This window comes from Octodon degus, unplaced genomic scaffold (assembly GCF_000260255.1).
Source record: "Octodon degus isolate 3935 unplaced genomic scaffold, OctDeg1.0 scaffold00019, whole genome shotgun sequence".
Lineage (NCBI taxonomy): Eukaryota > Metazoa > Chordata > Mammalia > Rodentia > Octodontidae > Octodon > Octodon degus.
In genome coordinates this window covers 5665840-5687124 of record NW_004524595.1, presented here as the reverse complement: position 1 = coordinate 5687124, position 21285 = coordinate 5665840, and the positions used below count along the sequence as shown (strand labels likewise).

The 21285-nt window shown below is 46.8% G+C and overlaps 1 protein-coding gene across 5 annotated transcripts in view; it reads right to left on the bottom strand.

Moving 5' to 3' along the window:
• Otof (otoferlin) overlaps positions 1-18214 on the bottom strand; it is an 88492-nt gene extending 70278 nt beyond the window's left edge. For 3 of the 5 annotated variants that reach the window (XM_004627432.1, XM_023710940.1, XM_004627433.1), the window contains exons 1-2: positions 18033-18111; positions 1360-1418 (exon numbers count right to left, since the gene is read on the bottom strand). In XM_004627432.1, the coding sequence (XP_004627489.1) occupies positions 1360-1418; positions 18033-18111 (138 nt within the window). Of the gene's footprint in view, positions 1-1359; positions 1419-18032 lie in introns of all 5 variants that reach the window. The other 2 variants (XM_012513864.1, XM_004627431.1) reach the window with 1 other exon arrangement.
• Between the last annotated feature and the right edge of the window lie 3071 nt (positions 18215-21285).

Below are 21285 nucleotides of genomic sequence, written 5' to 3'. Positions count from 1 at the left end.
CGTGTTAAGTATATTTAGTTTATTGTATGCAGGCAATGATCCCCGAGCCTGGGGTACAGCTCAGAGGAATGTTACACGGGTGCGAAAGGGATGCCAAGAATCTTCCTTGTGTTTCTGGAGAGGTGAATTGGAAACAGCTGGGCTCCCCACAACAGAGCACTGGGCAGGTGAAACGCGTAGGTCAAACAACTTACCCTGGTGTGCCAAACTCTCTCAGTGTTAGCCCTGAAAGTCTGTGTCCCTGGATCCTGCAAAGTCCCACGTGAACCCAGACAGTTTGTTGCCCTGCTATGTGTTGGAGGCGTCCCATGGAAAACTGGGCAATACTGACAGAACTTGGTATACAGTGAAAAAAGATGAAAGAAAATTAAATACTGTTGTATGTTACAGGTCGGTGCTGAAAGAAACAACAAGAAGACCTGATGAATGTAGCTTCCGAGGTCTCACTGAGATTAGTCTCTCTCCAAGTGAGCCCAGAGCCTCAGAAGCATCTCACATTTATTGAGGGGTAAAGGCAGACTAAGGAATGTGCATAATTACCTAAGTGAATACAAACTACTATCTCTGTTAACTTCCACCATTTGCCTAACACTAGGTTCACACAAATGTTAGCGATAACATCCCAAGCAAGGGATCAAAGGACAGGGCTCCTGCAGGAGAAGCTGTTATCTGCTGCCTTGGGTCCCAGCTTTCCGGGAATTTGCAGACAGCAACCCTCCTCAGGCTCAGTCCAGTGTTCCCTGCTCTCTTGGGACATCAGGCTTTTGTCTCAAATCTATATCTCTACAAAATACTTCCTGTATCATCATTTTGGTAAACATGTTTGTAAGACAACAGTACCAATTTTGCAAGAATACAAAGGAAACTAAAATACATGAATGTTTGATCTGCGTTAGAGTGGTTACGCAGCATGTGGAGGGAAGGAGTGGGGCTGAAAGAGAACATGCACAGACCTAAAAATAAGAGTGGACTCCCACAATGTGCCATTAACTGAGGCAAATGATTTGTGCTCCCACCCTCGGCCAGCCACTCACTCTCATGTCTACCGCCCTGGTGCTGTTTTCTCCAGAGGGAGCAAACAGGGCCAGACTGGGCAGCAGGATGGAGTTGGACTGGTCCTGATGTTTCATGTGTGTCATTTTTGTTGCCTGGGCCTCTCTGGGGCAGAGGCTCTCCAGGGGTCTCTGGGTGGCAGCCTCTCTCCACCTTCCCACCTCCAGGGAGCAAATGAGATGCCAGGAGCTCCAAGCAAGCCTGCCGCTTGGGACTCAGGGCCAGTGTACCCCTCAAGGGCAGGAAGGTGCTTGTTTCCCCAGGCTCAGTGTTGCAGGGGAGGCCTGAGAGCCTCGGGGATCCTACCTCATCGAAGTCAGCCACATCCTCGCAGTTCTCCAGGACCCGGGAGTAGAAGGACTGCCCTGTGTGGGTGACAGAGGAGATCCTAGAGTCAGACCTCAATGTGAGAGTTGTTTAAGGAAACATTTACTGCAAACCACGGAACCATGGCTACACCAGGCTCTCTAGGGTGAGATGCATTCCCAGGTACTCCTACTTCTGATCCTCTCACTGTCCCCTGTGGTGGTCAGACCAAAGGTCATTACCTCCATTTCATCAATGGACATGCAAGGCCAGGAAAGCTGAGTGGACAGAGTGGATGTGTATGGGACAGACCTGAGGGCTTGCTGTTTCTCACCTCTCCACTTCCCCATGGCCTCTCCTGGTCTTCTGCAGCCCCTAGATCTGCCTTTGGTCCTGGGCCCTGCTGCCCTGGTAGAAACCTGGCCAGAAGGTGGCATGTTCCCTGCCTTCTGATGGAGGTCCACAGGAGCCTGGTCCCTTCTGTGGCCAGGCCCACAGCCACCCAGGAGCTCCTTTCCAAACAAAGTCCAGATAACCAGTCAAATCCAAGACAACCCCCTGTCCCTGTTGCCCACCCTGCCCTGCCCCCACCTCCTTCCCACTTCTATGCACCACTGCAGAAAAGGCTCTCAGGTGGCTTCTCCCTCGCTCCCTCGCTGGCTCCTCTGTTCCACAATGGCACAAGTAATATAGAACATGGGATGGAGCCATGTGTCCCAGACCCCATGCCAATCCCCAAGTCCATGTATCTGATGGGCAGGGTGGAGGATAGAAGTGAGGCCACCCTCTTTCCTGGCCTAGCAGGTGAGAACTGGCCCAAGGTGCTAAAAGAAACCTGACCAACAGAGTGGGTGCACCTGGCCACATCCTGGGGACTTGGGATAGAGGGATGGACAAAATGCACAAAATCAGGGAGGAGAGCTGAGCCTAGTTCAATACCATACAATACATTCCTCAAGATAGCAAGTTTGTGCAAAATACAGAAATGGTACAGAGAAAGGTGGAAAATACTATGTTGGAAATGGGGTAGAATCACATGAGAAGGGATTATAATATCTATAAAAAGAAAACTAGGGACAGAATAGGTTAAAAATCTTTGGAATTTGTTTATTATCCTCTGTCAACTCCTCACAAAAAAGCAAGGCAGCATGTATGATAAAATCCTGTTTTATGTTTTAGGAACCTAAAGCCCAGTCACATGCATAAGCAAAGATCACCCACCACTGAAGGTGATCGCCTCTGGGGAGGAGAGAAGAGAATTTTCCACAGCAACATACTTCAGCTTTTTACTTCACACTTTACTTTTGTAATCAAAAGAAAAATACTTTAAAATTCTCCACAACCTAAACCAGCTGTCCATTTCATTGAAGGACCAACAGTTTCCAGGTTGATCCTGGTCCCATCCCAGGACAGTGTCCAGTCTCACTGATGGGCAGGGCCAGGGTCTGGGGAGGACTTGCATGGGGGCAGCACAGTGTCTTCTTCCCAACAGAAGTCCTGGGACACTGGCTTGACCAGCACTAGACAGAGCGAGGGTTGGAGATGAGCCCTTCGGCTCTTCCCTGCAGTGGGGCCGGCAAACCCTAGTCCTCTGGGAATCTCATGCCCCTCTGGCCTCTGTAGTCCCACTTGACAGTAACAGTGAGATCTCCAGGGACCCAAGGGCTTTTATGACCTAGGAATTGGTCTAATGTCAATACAGAACTGGCCCCTAACCAGGAAGCCAGGGGTTTTGATGTTTAAATCCTACCTTCCAGTGGTGTGTCCACCCAGAGGAAGGAGTGCGTGTGTGTGTGTGTGCGTGTGTGTGTGTGTGTGTATGTGTACCACATGCACACACATGCAGAAAAGAATTTAATCTGAGATAATTGAGGAAGAAACTATAAAGCAGCAGCCATGTACACAGAATGTGAACCAACCAAGGTGGGAAAGGAAGAATCTTTAGCACTAGCTGGGGAGAAATCAAAACAAAGTGAAGCAAAACAAAAGCAAAAGGAAGAATCTCAATAATGCACTCCAAGGAAGCTGGTAGAGGAGAAAGAACCATGAGAGGTGATGCCTGAGCTTTGAGCGTCTGTTAAATTTTTCCCATCGGAAGCGCATGCAACACAAATTAAGAATAAATATGGTTGTGCATGGTCTTCCCAAATGACTAGCCGTGCTGCATCATCAAAGGATTTTTCATGCACAAAGTATTGATGAGGCTTAGATATGGTTGTGCTCAAGGATCTCCAGGAGTGAAAATCTGGACCCTCCAAGACAATGACACGTTCAAATTCGCAGAAAGCACCCAGGGCGTATTTCTTATAGCCCTGTTAGAGAGGAAATAAAATGCTGTGAAATTAGCCATACAACATCTGTTCCAATATCCAGTAGGGATTATTAACTCATCTAGTTTCAAGTTCATTTCCACTTAGCATCCACCCCATCCACACTAGCACAGTGCTCTGTGAGGCTGCGAGGGGCAGTGGCTCCGGGGATGCTGTGCAGAATTTGCATGTCAGGACTCTGTCTGGAAATGTGCTAAAACCTCGTGGACTTAGGCCCTGGAGATGCAGACCTGGTGAAAGTTCTCAAACAGGATGAGCTTAAATTTGCCCTGGAGTGTGTGTGTGTGTGTGTGTGTGTGTGTGTGTGTGTGTGTTTGATGAAACGAATCAGTCACACAGAAGCAGTGGAAAGGGCAACTTATTAAGAACACTATCAATCCTTAAGCACCTTTGAAGAATCACGTTTCAGGAGCTTATGGACAAGCAGGGGCCAGATCATTCAAGTGTCCCTTTTATCTCGCCTGGAGCAGAGCCAGCGGCCCTCCAACATCTGTTCCAAGTTGCCAGTAGGGAATCACTAACTCCATCTCATTTCAAGTTCATTTCCACTTAACATCTACCCCACTCAATGTCAGCCCTATTGATATTTCAGTTTCATTTTAAATGGCTTGCAGACAAAACCATTAAAAATTCCAGTATCTAATCACCTTTCGTGCCACAAAGCAGACAGAATTAAGCTTAGAAGAAAAATAGCCTCTTCCTTGCACGGAGAGACTTCTGTGGATGAGGTGAGGAGACCAGAAGCATCCTTCCCTCTGGGGCAGCTGACCTGGAATAGCTGAGCTACCTCAGTTGAAATAAACTCTTCCCTATGCCAATATGTGGGGTGTGCATTATAGATCTGTACTCCAAGTGTAACAAATGCCATGACCTCAGATACACCTGTTCGCAGCTGGAGGGGTGTAGGAACCCAAAGTTTAACAAGTAACTTTTACATCATTCACCATTTAAAACTATCCACATTGCTGTCGCCTTCTGAGATGCAGATGAGCTCAGAGCTGGCTTCCAATACAGGATGGCCCAGCCCCTTGGGGTCTCACACTCATCATCCATCATCTGGGATTAATGGTCCCGGGCCAGTGCATGTCTTGGGACCCTTGTGATAATCACCAAGAAGCTATTTTCTTATCATGTCCCTTAGGACCACAAGGGCACCATATAAAGGATAGGGCTCACAGGCCAGAATGCCCGAGCTCATATCCTACTGGAGGGCTGTGCATCTTAGAAGATATTCTTTTAGCTTAGAAGATATTCTTTCGCCTCTCTTTGTCCTGGTCCTCCATGAAGAGAAGGGAAGAAATGACAGGGCTTAGTACAGCACTTGTGTATAAGAAACAGCTATTATCATTGCATGAGAAGCCTGTCTTTCCTTTAGGTTTCAGCTCTTAAATTGTGTGTTAAATATAAAAATAGTCTCTATTGTGAATCACTTTGGGAGTATATATTCAGAAACAAATTTTTCCTCATATTCTGAAATATTTTTCAAGTTTTAGGCATTTTAGGTGTGATTATCTCTTCTTTTTTTCAACAAGGTAAAATTCACATTCATAGGTCTTAAGGGCATGTTTTAATGAGTTTTGATAAATACCTGTCCTTGGGTCATCTCCACACAGTCGTGCTATAGAACATTTCCGTATCCTCAAGATGAGCCCTTGGGTCCCTTCTGGTTCCTGTCTATCTGCCATTAGCAGCAGGCAACCTGTCTATCACTAAAGATGAGTTTTGCTTGTTTTGAACATCAAATAAATTGTATCTCATGGAATGTACTTTTTGTGTTTGGCTTTTCTTTGGCCAAAATAATGATCTTGTGATTGATCCATATTACACACATCTGTACAACAGTCTCTCAATATCTTAGAGGAGTCCTGAAACCAGTTGCTTATGAATACCCACGTCTGTGGATGTCTCTTCTATGAAATTTTGTAGGTTTTGTGTTTAATTTGTGCACGCATCTCTGAATACCTTAAATCATCTCTAGATTAATTTATAATATCTGATACATTGTATATTCTATGCAGGTAGTTGTTACACTGTATTATTTAGGACACATTGACAAGAAAAAAAAGTGTACATATTCAATACAGAGCTAATATAATTTTTCCCCAAATATTTTCAATCCTCTGTCAGTGAAACCTGTGCTGGGGACTCAAAACCATTGAGATGAGGTCCAACTGTAATACATTCATCCTTATTACTGAGTCAAATTCCATTGTACTGATGGCCAGACCACAACTTGTTGATTCATTTTGTTGGTAGACTTTGGGTCATTTCTAATGTTGTTCTGAGAAAGATGCTGTGAATTTGCTTGTAAAACTCTTTGTGAACACATAATTTTCATTTCTCTTAGAAAATGTCTAAAAGCAGAATTGCTGGACCATAGGATAGGCATCTATTTAATTTAATCAAAACTTGTTAAACAGTAGTACAGTGTGGTCATATTAATTCACAATCCTATCAGCAATGTGAAAAATAAAGTAATAGCTACTCCATAGTCTCATCAACGTTTGATTATTTAGGGCCAGCCAAGTAGCTCATCAGATTAAAGCACCTGCAAGCAGGCGCAGGGGCCAGGGCTGGCACAGCACGCTGGGATAGAACCCTGGTCCTTGAGTTTGTCTAAGCAGGCACTTCACTCTACTGAGCTATCTGGCCAGCCCAGGAGTTTCTAATTATTAAGAAATACAGACTATCAGGGACAGAAAGATAGCCCAGAGGACAAAGTGCCTGCTTAGGCAAGCTGAGGGACCACGGTTCAATCCCCGGCACCACATGCCACACTGGACCGCCCCCAGGCCAATGAGCCAGCCACCGATCCTGGACACGGTGGTGCATGCCTGTAATTCCAAAGCTGGGAAAGCTGAGACAGGAGGATCACTATGAGTCTGAACTGCGTAGTGAGATCTTATACCAAATAAATAAATTTTAAAAAGAAAAAAGAGAAATCTTTGCTTAATATAAGAACAAAACAAGAATATTCTATGCTTTTCTTCTAGAAACTTGGTTTTTGTTTGTTTAGCTCTATAATTTATATTGGATTATTCTCTGTGTGTGGTATGAACTCCAGGAGTTTGAAGTTCACTTTTCACCATGTCTAGTTGTTCTGGACGTCCAGCACCTTAGTTGAAAAACCAATTGATTGTGTCTACATGTGATCTGTTATGGAACTGGATTTCCTGTTCTGATGGCCTAATTGTCTGTTCCTAGGCCAATACCATGCTGACTTGATGCCTACAACTTTACAATAAGCCTTACAGTTATAGTATGAATCTCACCATTTTTAGGGTTGCTTGGCTGTTGTAGATGCTTTGCATGTTAATATAAACTTTAAGCAGTTTTCAGTTTATACAAAACAGCCTGGTGTGCTTTTTTGGGGAGATTTTGTTCAGGGTACATAGTAATTTATGGAGAATCGGCACTTTGTACCTCTGAATCTGAATCTATTTAGGTTTCTTTTACTTCTCTCAACATTTTGTTTTGCTTTTAGTATGGAGGTCTTTTATGGCTGGCAAATGTATTTCTAAGAATAAATTTTATACTATTATAAATGTAATGTTTTTAATTTCTATATTCTATTTGGCTTGTTTCCATAGAAATGTATTTGCTCATTTATAGTGTGGGACTGGAGATTGAACCCGGGGACTTCACACAGAACGACATTCCCAGCCCCTTTTCGTTTTTCATTTTGAGACATAGTCTCAACCAGCCACTGAGTGGCCCAGGTGGGTTCAAGTGTGGGATCTTCCTTCCTCAGTCTCCCAGAATCCTAGATTATGGACATGTACCACTACATTTATTTATTTATTTATTTTGGCGGAACCGGGGATTGAACTCAGGCCCTTGCGCTTGCCAGGGAAGCACTTATTCCACTGAGCCATCTCTCCGGCCCCTACCACTACATCTAGCCAGATATTTTTTTTTTTGTACATTAACTATGTATCTTATAAATTCACTCATCATAATTATAATAGCTTTTATATACATTTCTTAATCATCAGATTTTTTATGGGGAAAAAAAAAAGAGAGAGTTTTACTTCTTTCTTCCCAATTTGAATGAATTTTGCTCTTTTCCTCTTGCCCTATTGCCCTAGCTGGAGCCCAGCACACTGATGGATAGAAGCAGGGAAGTGGGGAAAGAGGACAGCTTTGCCTTCCTCCTTAGAGTTCAATATTTCTGGAGTCCATGGGATGTTAGCTCTGTGTGTGTGTGTGTGTGTGTGTGTGTGTGTGTGTGTGTAGCTGGTCATTATCCAATTGAGGAAGTCCCTTCTATTTCTAGCTCCCTGAGAGTTCTTATTGTGAGTGAGTACTAGATATTTTCAAGGTCCTTTTCTGCATTTATGGATATAATCATGTTTTTTTCTCTTTTATTGTGTTAATCTGGTGAAATGCTGCCAATGGTTTTATTAGTTTTAAATTAACCTTGCATCCTAGAATAAAACTCCCTTTTCATATATTGCTGTTCAGCTGGCTAATAATTTGTTAATGATTTTTATGAGTGTTATTGGGCTCTCACTCTTCTGTATCTAAGGTCTTTTACAGCTTTTAGTACTGTACAGTGAAGCGGGAAGGTTCTTTTTTTCTCTAATTTCTGAAAGGGTTGTTTAAGGTTGCTATTGTTTCTTCCTTCCATGTTTTCTAGGCTACACCAGAGAAATCTTCTAGAGCAGCAGCCTTTTTTGGTGGGAAGAAAGCTTATCACCGTCATCATCACTGTACCAAACAATTTAACTTCTTTAATAGCCATTGAGCTCTTTCAACTTTTTATTTCTTTTTTGTGTCAGTTTTGTAAAGCAGTTTTTCAAAGGATTTGTCCATTTCAACCTGAGCTGTGAAATTTATCAAGATAAAGACATTTGTGATACTTTCTTATTTCCTTTCTAATGCTGTGATATTCTTTCATTCTTGGTGTAATTTATGTTTTCTTGATCAGACTTAATGGGATTTATTGATTTTTTTCAAAGAACTGCCTTTTGACTTTATTTATTTGTTATGTTTTCTATTTCCTTCCTTTTGTTTCCTTAGGATTAATTACGCAGAGGTTCTGGTCATTTTTATGTATTGAAATTCAACTCACATGCCATAAAATTCACCTTGTTTTTGTGGTTCTGGGAACTTAAAACCTGAGTCTTCACACTGAGCAACATCTCCAGCCCTTATTATTTTTATTTTAAGATAGGGTCTTGCTAACCCACTAAGTTGCCAGGCTGCGCTTGCATTTATAATCCTCTTGCCTCCCAGAATGCTGGGGTTTCAGGCATGTGCCACCATTCCCAGGGTACCCCTTCTGAAGTATACAACTCAACACTTTTAAGTGTGTTTACAATTTTGAACAACTATTGCCACAACAGAATTAAGAATATTTTCGTCACCTCAGGATGAAATGACCCATTAACAGTCACTCTCCCGTATCCCTTCTTTTAGCCCCTGGCAACTATCAGTTTACCTTTTAGCTCCATGGATTTGCCTATTCTGAACATTTCATATTAGTGAAATCATTTGATATGTAGTCTTTTGTGTACAACTTCTTTCATTTAGAACAACAATGATTGTAAGACTTGAGTTTAACTTTCTCTCTTCTTTTTGTTGAGACAGGGTTTCACTATGTAGTCCAAGCCATTCTTGAACTCGCTGTGGAATTCTGGCTGACCTCAAACTGTCAGTAATTCTTCCTCAGTCTCCCAAGTGCTGGAGTTATAGACAGGCACCAGCACAGCCGACTGACCACATCCAAATAATTTATTCTTTTTGGGGTATCATTTTTTTTGTGGTACCAGGTATTGAACTCAGAATCATGCACTTGCCAGGCAGGCGCTTATCCTACTGAGCTATCTCCCCAGCCTTGGGTACGTTCTTAAGGCCACAACCAAGATCATGGATTTCAAATTTTCTTCTCTTCTGCTGTATTTAAGACCATAAATGTTGGTATGTTGTATTTTTTATATCATTAACTTAAAAATGTTTTATAATTTCACTTGTGCTTCTGTGACTATAGGTTCTTAAGAAGCTTATTGTTTAATTGCCAAATATTTAGGGGCTTTGAAGACAGGTTATTGTCTTCCTTTTCTAATTGAATGCCATTTCTGTCAGTGAACGTTTCTGTAGGGTGATAGTCTTTTGAAATATACGGAGACTTGCTCAACTGGCCATGCGACGGGCTGTCCCACGCAGTGTCCTAGCAATGCCAAGCAGGTGAAGGAGGTGATGGAGCTGTCAAGTCTTCCACTTCCCTGACAATTTTCTTGTCTGCTTGCTGGTGATTATCTCCTGTGATGATACATTTTCCCCGTGAACAGCATCTCTTCAGTTTCTTAATGACAGTTGATGGCACAGTAGGATGGAGAAATTCAATTCAAAATAAATTGTCCAAATAAGTAGCTGTCCCTTAAGTCCTCAAATCTCGTGTTCTCTGAAAATCAGCAGCTGCTCCTAGAGCTAGTCTGAGGGGACCAGAGACTCCAGGCCACCAGCAGAGGAAGGTTGCCCCTCCCACGCCTCACCCCCTCCGCTACCTGGAGGCCTCCCTGCCGCCCCACCTTTATTTTCCACTAATCCTATTCGAATAGGGCTTCTACTTCCACTCATTTATTTTCCCCTTCTCCCCTCCTGCTGACATCCAGGTGTTCCCAGTGGAGATGCAGGAGGTTTGGGTGCGTCATCTGAGACAAAGAGCGACAGGGCAGAAACCAGAAACTCCATCTTTTCAGCTCAATCTAAACCCTTACTTCCTCCAGATCCTTTCTCTGACTTTGCCACGTAACAAACTGACAGCAGTGACTCCCACACTTCAGACCCTAGTACAGGCAGAGAAGGAATGGAGTCTCCCTCACCCCTAGGACTGTACTGGTGACGGTAGGCCCCAGGTTCCCCCAGTACTGTGTCAGATGGAAGAGCTTATGGTCTCGCTGACCTGCAAGCTATGCAGAGTTCCCAGTCTGTGCCAGGCACGAGAGGAGGGAGACTGTTTTTATATCCTCAAATAAGATAAAACATTGTTGAAACTGAACTGATTTCATCTTTAAAATTTTTTAAAAAGAAAACACCAGTGAGTGAAAACCCACCTCAAACTAAGCAGACAAACCCCTCTGCTTTAAAATGCAATAAAAATAAAGCGGGTTGGGCTGGGGAAATAGCTTAATGGTCTAAGTGCCTGCCTGGCAAGCTCAAGGATCCAAGTTCCATCCCCACTACCACATGCCTTGCCCGCCCTGGAACCTGGTGTGGTGGAGTATGCCTGTAATCCCAGCACTGAGAAGGCTGAGACAGGAGGATCACTAAGAGTCTGAACCATCTCGTGAGACCCTGTATCCAATAAGTAAATAAATAAAAGAAAAATGATTTTTTTAAAAAATGTGGTTAAACTAGTGTGTGTGGGGGGCAGTAGGAAGCAGTCAACAGGTTGAAGGCATCTCACCATACTCTCATTATCGGGAGACCTTTCTGGAATTGTCATTACTAGCCTGCTCAGAGGAGCCCTCACTGATCAGTCACTCCTGGCACACCACACACTTCTGTTGTAGGTCTGCTCTGGGCCAGGCCCTGTGCAAGGAGCCAAGGAGCCTGAGGGCTCTGGGTGCTTATGGATCAGCAGCTTCCTGTCTGCCAACTGAGGGTGCCTGCAGGGAGGATCCCAGAGGCTGATCCCTGTCTCCACAGTCCTTGGGTCTCAGTGGTCCCGAGGGCCACCAGCACTGCCCCCACCCTCTCCTCATGCCAGTACCCTGTTCACTGGCTTGCACACTGCCCTGCCTCTCTGCAACCCTGACCCCAGCGTATTCTTTCCAACCAGATCTCTACTTCCCACTCTCCTGCTGAGGCTTCTGGCCCTGTGTGAGGCAGCAGATTAGGGTATAGCAGGCTGGCCTCAAACTGCACACAGGATATAACCCAAGCCAAAATGGAGGCTGATCAACAGCATGTGACCTGTCAGTCACAGCCACATGGGCAGAGCAACAGGCCGGGCCTGAGAGGCTGCACAAGAGGATAGCCAGTGCCTTGGCCCCCACTGACACCTTACTGTCCAGCGGTGCTCCTGTTGGCAGCAGTCGGGTCCTACTTCCCAGACATCTCTTCTTGCTCTCCTCTTTTCTTCTTTTTTCCTCTTTTCTTCCTTTACTTTCAATAAATGCTGTGTTTACCTGTTCCTGCGCATTCTGGCTAATTCTATGGGTAGTAGGGAGAGAGCCTGGAATCACTAGACACAGTACTGACCAGCAACGTGCTCACTTACACAGCAAGCTTCTACCCCATGGTGTGACCCAAAGATCCTGTCAGCCTGCCAGGGCTCCTGCCTCTGCACACACTGCCTCAGAACTCCTGACTCATCTCCATGCCCCTGCGTCCTAGCTCCTCTTCTTGGCGAGGGGCCTTTTGTGAGCTTAATTGCAGCCAGTCTCCGTGCTCTGTGCCAACCCCTCCCTGGAACCAGGCACTTCTGGCTGGCTGGTCAGCTCCAGGCTGGAAGGTTCCTCATCTCCTGTCTCAGGGTAGCCTCCCTATGTGCACAGGTTTTTTGTGCCACACTCTGCGCTGGCGCTGGGCCTCCCCATCCACTCACAGAGCCTTTGCAGGGTTACCTGCCCTTTAGGCAAGAAGAACGGAGCCTGCTCATTTCCTGTTGTCCCTCCCAGGACCTAGCGCAGGCCCTGGCCCATGGCTGGTCCTCAGCAAACATTTATTACTGAACGGATGAAACAGCGAATGAACAAGTACTTGCTTGAATACTTGCTTTACAAAGCATATTAAAATGAATTTGTAATACGCTAGGATAGGAGTCATTACACTGAAGAATCGATTAGGAAATTGATCTGAGTATTTGAGCTTAAGGATTATTAAAATTTTTTTAATTTTATTATTTATTTATTTATTTATTTATTTATTTATTTTTGTGTGTGTGTGGCCAGCTTAGCCCACCTGGGGGTGGGGCTGGCTGGCATGTGGTGCTGGGGGATTGAACCGCGGTCCCTGTGTTTTGCTAAGCTTGTTCTAAGTAGGTGTTTTTTAGACCACTGAGCCATCTCACCAGCCCCAAGGATTATTAAATTTTAAGAATCATAAAATCATAAGGGGTTTAAAAAAACCCTTTTTGTAGCTATACTGTGAACCTAGCATTTACAAATGAAATTATTTGGTGGTTTTTTTTTCCTTCAAAATAATTGAGAGTGAAGAAGTAAAAGGGGGGATGAACTAAACAAAATTGGCCATGAGGTCAGTGATTGTTGAAACTGGATGAGATTTTTTTTCTACTCATACATTTAAAGGTTTTTATTTTTAAAATTAATTCAATTTAATTTATTTTAGTGTTTCAAATCAGGGTCTTGCTATTTAACCTAGATTGTGATCCTCCTGAGTGCTGGGATCATAGGCAAGCACAGCATCCCCATGTCCAGTACAGCTTTGAGTTTGAGACCCAGGGATGGTTGCAGGTGGGAGATGTTATCAGTAAAAGCAGAAATTGAACCAACCTTTCCCCACTCCCCCATCATTTTCATGCTTTCTCTGCTCACTTCAGGTCGTATTTTTGCTGAGGACCTCCTAAGCAGAAGTTTTCCAATTACTTCCATAGCATGAATACACACTCCTCTCATCAAAGCAGGGAAGCCTGGCACTTTTCTGGGTGCTCTGCCTGCTGTTGGCTGGGTCTGCACCAGTTTGGTCTTGTTCCATTGAAGGGAAGAAGGACTCCCCACCCTGGGGCTTTCACTAGAGAAGGCTTCCCTACCGGTGGGGAGGGCACTGCTCTGCTGGGAAGAGTGAGAGAGTGAGGATACAGGAGCTGGCCCCTAGGGTGAGGGGTGAAAGCACACAGCGGTGACCACAGCTGCCCCAGACCTGGCCCAGAGGGCAGAGGCTCTCCTAAGAGACCCTCCCACAGGGATAGAACCACCCACACCCTCTAAGAGTAGATGTGTGACAGTTAACCTGGATCATCAGCTTGACTGGCTTGGTAAAGCACACTGCTGGGTATGTTGGAGTGGGTGGTGGAGGCGCGATACTGGGTACACTATCTGGTCCCTGGCACCTTCCTCTTTGGAGCTGTTCCCTGTTCTGCTTCCTGGTTGCTATAATCCAACAACATTCACTCTATCACACGAGCCTATCACAGAATTTCCGTAGTGGAATCAGCCCACAGTGGACTGAAACTGTTGAAAACACTAGCAAAAGAAACCCTTCCTCCTTTAAGTTGTGTATGTCAGACATTGGGTCCCAGTGACCTAAAACTGGCTGATGCAGAGTGCTAGTTTGGCCAAGATTCCACTGGTGGGCTTAGGTATCTGAATCCATTTGTGGGGAGCAGTGGCACAGGGTTACTCTGGCTCCTTTAACAGGGCCAGCAGAGAAGTTTCCAGATACAAGCTGTATCCCTCAAGAGGGAGAGCTCCCCCATCTTGCTGCGGAAAATAAATCTAAGTAGAAATCTGAGGTGAGCCCTGCAACCACACCCAGTGCCCAGGCTGGGTCCTGGTCCCTGATAGCACAGGCACCAGCTGGTGCCACACTGCTTAGCAGCCTCTTTCTCCTACCCACTACCTTCTAGCAGCTCTGCTCCAGGCACAGAGCTGGTGTCACAGCCATCGTTCTGCACCTGGATGCCTGCTGCTGGCCTCTGACATTGCTTTCCCCACCAGTGCTCCCTTACCTCTCCTGCCTCTCCTCCTGTGTCCCCAGGGATGTCACTCAAGGCCTGGCCCAAGACCATCTTCTGCCCCAGCCCTTTGTCTTGCTCAAGGCTGGCTGTGATCTCTGATCTCTGAGCAAGCTCCATCCTCCAAGCATCACTGCAACTCAGCCGGCCACTGAGTCCTCACGCATCCTGAACGTCACTTCCAGTGTTTCTTCCCCCCTTTTAGACTGTGCGACCCTGGCTCAGCCTCCACTCTGCTGTACAGTCACAGCATAGCTCAGAAAGAGCAGGCCCAGTGGAGGGGAAGGGTGGTCCATGTGCAGCCCCTTTGCTTTTGACCTGTAGACCTGAGCTGGACCCAACATTCATTAGAGGATGGATTCAGTCTTAGAAGATTCTCTGCTCTTGGATAGAGAGTTCTGGGGTGGAGTTACCAGCTGGGCAGCTGAGCCAGAGTGGAGGAATCTAAACCTATTTAACAGTGAAGATCTCAAAGACAGAAGCTGCTTTTTACTCCTCTTGATGGCCACCCCTTGCTTATCATGGAACTCACAGATCTGCTCTGTTTCAAGGTTTTCAGAAGGGAGCTAGTGCAGCCTGCAGAAATGTGGCTGGCTCCTACGGAGATGTGCAGAGTACCACACCAGAAGGCGAAGGCTTCCTGGAGGAGCTGGCCTATGACTGGGCCCTGAAGGTGCTCAGAACTAAAGGAGATTCTCAAGGAGAGGCTGAAGGTCATTTTAGGCTGAAGAGCATGACGTCTCAAGGCATGGAGAGGAGAAAGGGTAGCTTTGCTTGGGGACCAGCTGGAAGTTCAGCATGGCGGGAATGTAGTAGTGTGGGAGTTTGGCAGTGAGGTGGGAGGAAAGGCATAAATAAGGCCGTGCCCAGGGGGAAGCCTCTAGAGTGGTCCTCTCTGCCAGTGAATAGTCAAGGTGAGTTACATGTAGTTCAGCTCATCTTCAGATGCCACTGGTGCCCATGTGAAATGACCAATCTCACCTTTAAATTATTCCACTGGGCCTTGCCCCTCTGGCTCAGCATCCCCACTGTGAACTAACTCCATTCTAGAATTTTCTATCCAAAGGAAATCTAGGAACTGAAGGAAGACTAAGAAGATGAAAGGGGAAGGAACATGACAGGGTTGTTCCTGGTCTGTCACGCAGTTCCCCGGAAACCCAAGTCCCACGCATAGGGACTCACCTGGCCTGAGTCCTGGACAGAAAGACAGACTAGAACTTGAAGACACCCTGCATTCTGGGCTGTACAATCAATGAGGCAATCATCTCTGTTAAGAAAGGACAAATCTCAAGCTAATACTTTCTGGAACAGTGACAGCTCCTTCCTACACACCCCACTCCTGGTTCCTCCCAGGTTTTCCTGAAGGCCTCTGAGTTACATGTAGGCCATTATCTCTAATTTTTCTATTTTTTAAACTGGCAAACTAGGGCCCTGAGGATTTGTGGCTACAGGGAGGACAGGGGATGGAGTCCATGCCTCTGCGTCTCCTGTCTAGTCCAAGGAGGCTGTAACTCCTGGGGACAAACACTGAGTCTTCCTTACTCCCAGGGTCCCAGGCTTTTCTCTCTCCCAAGGAACAGGGCTTCCTTCCAAGAGCTTGGGGAGCTTGGAACCAGGATCAGCCCTGATTGTTCAGTTTCTTATTTCTTCTTGCAGAACATTTGCTGGACCCCTAGTGGTCACGCACATTGGGATGTGCTGCATGACTTTCTGGAGCAATGGGACTCGCTTGGACTGTCAGTGTTGGTCTTTTGGAAGTTCTATAATTGCCAGCTGCTGGATGCAGCAGGTAGATGGTTGAGACCTCCATGATTATAATACGGGACTCTTTCTGGAAATCTCTGCCTATATTCCTGCTGTTTAACTCACTTCCTCAGGAGCAGTGCCAGTAGCTACCAAAAAATCGAGAGCCTAGCAGTGGATTTCCCCAGCACCTGGAGGCTGCAGGTAGGCCAATTCTTGGCTAATTCCTAGGGGGTCAGCCTCATTGCTCAAAGGTAAAGATGGGCCTTGTGGAAACATGGTGCTCACTCTGACCTAACATCGAGGAGGTGAAAGAGCCTGCAGGATTGAGCAGTCAGGATGAAATCCTATGAGCTAAGGCCAGCATACCTTGGCCCCTCCTAAGAACATGCTGTCTTCCTACTACTTGGTTCTCTGCCTGCAGATGAGACCAGCCTGAGCAGCCTGGACTGTCGTGTCACACTGGCAGAACCCAGCATTCTGGACCTGACAGGTAGAGCTCTGTGCCGTGTGAGGAGCAGAGATTCACAGATGAAAGGACATGCTTGCTTTCTTCTAAAGCTAGCTCGATCTAGCAGGTGGCACCTGGAGAGGCAGGGTGCTGCAGAAGGCAGCTGTGGGCTGGGCTGGGACACTCTGATGGCTTAGACCACCCTTCCCATCCTTCCTGGCCCTGTGACCAATAGGCTACAGTTGTATAACAACAGCCACGAGGGTGACACAGGTGTCAGGACTTGTGCTGGAGGATTTGGAGTGGGGGCTGTCACATCTTAGCTTTCCTCCTGACAGAATGCAGACACCGTGTCCAGCCTGGGCCTGGGTGCAGCTGACTTTGTAGTGTGGCTTGTTCTCTCTGCCCTGCCCCTTCATTCAGAGCCCTCTCTGGGACAAGCTCATGTCTGGGGCCCACCCCAGAGTGCAGGCCTACGTCTAGGCAGAGGCCAAGGTGGCTGGGTGAATGGCAGAGGTAAGCCTGACCCTACAGTCCTCAAGGGCTCCCCACTTCCTAGGTGAGGCCCTACCTTGCCTCATCAGCTCTGCCTGGCTCTGCAGCTTCAGCTCCTACACTGTCTGTAAACTCTGTTCCTGCTCCTCTCCCAGCTTTGAGGGTGCTGCTCCCCCTACGTCCTCAGTCATCACTTCTCCTCGCTCCCTCCAGTCTATTCCCTAGACTTCAGGTGAATATCATCTCTTCCTAAAAGCCCTCCCTGACGACCAGCTTCCAGCCTGCTCAGGCTGCTGCTGCTGTCTCTGTCCTTCCTGTAGCTCACACCTGTCCTGCTTGCCCACCCACTTGTTCTCCTTCCCTGCCAGATGTGGCTCTCTGAGGCGTAAATTTTATCTTTCCAGCTATAGCAGCCATAGTAAGTAGTCAGTGAGTGCATAGGTGAGGAAGAGCATAGGAAGAGCATCAACAGAGGAGAACCAAGGTTCCCGAGGTCCCGGGCTAGGAATCAGCAGATCTAGGAGAAGCCTACAGTGTTCCCAGTCTACGAAGGCCCTGAGAGCCACTAGCTGCCTTGGTTTCTACCAACCACTCTGCGGCTATTGGGTGCAGGCCCACCTCTCTCTTGTGCCCCAGGAATCCAACCTGCAGGAGCCGGAGGAGAAGAGATAGGGAAGGGGTGAGGGCCCAGGAAGGCTCTGCAAGACAGGCCCCTCAGTCCTGGATCTTCTTTCGCCCAATCAGGGTCCCTTGCTTCTCAGAGTAGAGGGTTCTCCACCCTGCTGGACACTAGCATGTTGGCACACACAAGGAGAGACTCTAGGGAACAGTGGGGCCCCCGATTTTTAGAAGTCCAGGGAAGGTGCCTAGACCTGGAGAGCTTCAGAGCCCTGGTCCCCACTAGAACTTTGCCATCCATCCTCCCAGCCCTGCTTCGCTCCTGTCAGCCTCCAGAGCATAGGCTGAGTCAGCTTGTGGAGCTGGGGTCCCTCTGAGAAAGGGGCTTCCCTACCTCGGAAAGTCACTTTGGCGATCCGGTCGCCCCTGCCCCGCAGCTCCGACACTGTCTTGAGGTGGACAAGCAGGGCCATGCTGGTGCAGAAAGCCTGGACACCGCCAGTCAGAGCAGCTGGAAAGGCGCTGTCTGATGGAGCGCAGCTCACACGCCTCCCTCCTCTCCCTTCTGCTGCTGCCTCCTCCCGATGCTGCCCACAGAGACCAAGGCAACGAGCTGAGCAGCTCCTTCCAGCGACTCCCAGAGCTTCACAGCCCTGCCGGCCCCGCCCCTCTGAATAGTCAGCCCCTTGTGTGGAACTCGTGTGTGTGTGTGTGTGTGTGTGTGTGTGTGTGTGTGTGTGTGGTATCCAGCCATCAGCCTGGGAGTACACATGGAATCGGAATTTATTATTCAGCAGTGCTGACTCCCAGATAAAGCCCTGTCCAGCTTCAGGTGTCTTCTCTGTTTCTGGAATAGAGGCTTCTGCACATCCCTCCACAGGCCTGAGACAGCCCTGCCATCAGGAATACACAGATGGCAGTGACTATGAGCACGGAGGGGGGGTGGTGATGGGGCCAGGGCACCCCTTCCATGAGGATCATGATCTGCGTGCACAAAAAGCTGTGCCATAGCACCGGTTTTTTGGGGAGGTCTGTGCTATTTCCTGTACTATTGAGTTGGCCTTTAGGGCTTCTGGGGGCTGTAAGGCTCAGGGAACCCAGACATGCTGGGCCTGGCTGCTCTAGATGGATCACACTGTGCTATGCAAAAGCTCTAATCCACGGCCTCCCAGCTAGACAGGCAGCGTCGATCAGGCAGCATCAGGATGGCTGGTGGCCATTCTCTCAGAGACATGAACATTAAGACGAGAAGAGGTGCACTTGACCAACTGTCTTGTCGGCAGCTTGTGCCCCAGAGAAACTGGGCTCTGATCTCTTATCCTGGGATCATGGGAGCCAACTCTCAGGAGACTGGGAAACTGGGACTGTAGCCTGAAAGGAAGCTGAGGCCATGGAGACAGGACTGGTGCTGTCTGACTAGAGGCTACAGAGGCTTGTGTTGAGCTAGGAGCAGTGCACAGGGTTGGGAAACCAGCCTAGCCCTGTCCCAAGCATGGAGACGAGGGCTGGGAGAGGTGAGGCAGGTGACCTGTGGTTTCCTGGGAGAGGAGAGCTATTCTGCTTCTTGTTCTAATAAGCCACACAAGGTAAGAGAAGGGACTTCTGAGGCAGAAGGAAACAAGAGAGAACTGACCCTCTTGTCCCCCAGGGGCTGGGATTCCTGACCTGGTACCTGTGCAGGGTCCTCTGCAACCTTGCTCTTGCTGCTTGCTCATGGCCCAATGCCCCCCACCTGGCCTCAGCCTTTAGGGGTCCATTCCTGGGGTGCCTCTGCACCCCCATGCAGACAGGCTCAGGAGTTTTCCTCCTTTCTGGGGCTCCTGCTCCTCTCATCTCAGGGTGTCCTGGGGCTGTACCATCTACCTCTTCCTAACTGCACCCCAGAATCTCACAGGGTATCCTTCCAATTAATGTAGATGTGATATCCTGTGACATAGAGGAATCATCGGAAAGTGTACATAGAGCATGGCAATAAGCTGAGTTCTGCTGTCTGGGTCACCTGTGAGATGTCCCAAGAGCCTTCTTTTCCTGTTTCTAGGTGTTTTTTAAAAAAAATATTTGTCTTATTTGTCTTTATTTATATTCATTCCCTTCCCACCTTCACTTGTCCAATTCCCACTTACTTTTCTCATATTTCTCTAACCATACAGAACTTTTCATCCGTGACTTCACCAAGTGTTCTACATGTAAGATGTTGTATAGTTTGAAAGAAAAGAAGAACCCATTTTCTTCCTAAGCTCTGAACTTCCTCTCCTAAAGGGGTGAATTTCAGGAGGCCTTTTATCATTCTTGCATCAACAGTGAAAAGCTGAGAACATGCAACAGGCTAGGAATTGAGCTTTAATGTGTCTCAGTTTCCACAGCTGTAAAACGTATCACATCCTAGTGGGATCCCAAGTGTGACAGTTCATGGTGAAGTCAATTTGACGGGGTTAAGAAGTTTCTAGCTAATGAGTAAAACACCTTTCTGGGTGTGTCTGTGGGTGTTTCCAAAGCTGACTGGCATCTAGACCAGCAGACTGAGAGAGAATGATCCCTTCTGAGAGTGGAGCCGCCATCTTTAGGTTTGTAGCCTGGGTAGAATGAGAGGGAGAGGAGGAGGAGGAGGTCAGCCAATGTTGGAAAAGTTCCATTCTGGCAGGGGATATAGCTTAGCAACATAAGCGCCTGCCTGGCAAGCACAGGGTCCCAAGTTCGAAAACAAAAAGGGAAAAAGGAAAGAAGAAAAGAAAAGTTCCATTCTGCTTGAATGAGTGCATCTTTTGCGCTGCCTACACCTGTGGCCCTCAGGCTCCCACTTCTTTAGCCTCTTAGCGCAGCCTCACACCAGCAGCTCTCCAGGGAGCTTCCAGGACTTTAGTCTCAATCAGGTGCTGCATGCCTGATCCCTCTTGTTCTGAGGGTTCAAACTTCTTAGAGTGAGCAGCTTCTGGATCCTCCGGCTCTCCAGCATGAAAGTGGCCATTATTGTCTCTCTTAACTCTGACCCTGTAAGCCTACCTCAAAAAAAAAAAAATATATATATATATGCATATGCATATATGCTATCCTCAACCTTTTGGCACCAGAGCAGAGACTGGTTGAATGGAAGACAATTTTTCCACAAACTGGAAGTGGTAGTGACTTGAAGATGATTCAAGCTCATTAGATTAATTGTGACCCTTATTTCTATTATTATAATATACACTGAAATAATTATGTCACTCACCATAAAGCAGAATTGGTGGAAGCTTGGAATTTGTTTTCCTGAAACTGGATGGTCCTATCTGGGGGTGCTGAAGTGACCTTACATAATCTCATTTTGGAAGGTATCATGGAAAATATACTTCACCAAGATAGGTTGTTGAGAATGGAATCAGGCTTTTCAGTGTTTTTTTTGTGGCAATCTCAAAATATTCTACCTCCTGTTTCATAATGTTCAGAATATGGATATTTGAATATGGAATGTGGACTTTTGAAATTGTCTTAAACATATTTTTAAGGCCACTGTCATTTGCAATCTCAAGTAGTTGATCTTCAAGCACATAGTCTATTCACTGGCCTTATTTGAGTCATAGATTCACCCCTTCCCAGTTTGAAGGGTCTTTGTGGTTGGGAAGTAATGCGCTAACTCTTGAAAGCTGACATAAGTGATCATGTACCAGTAG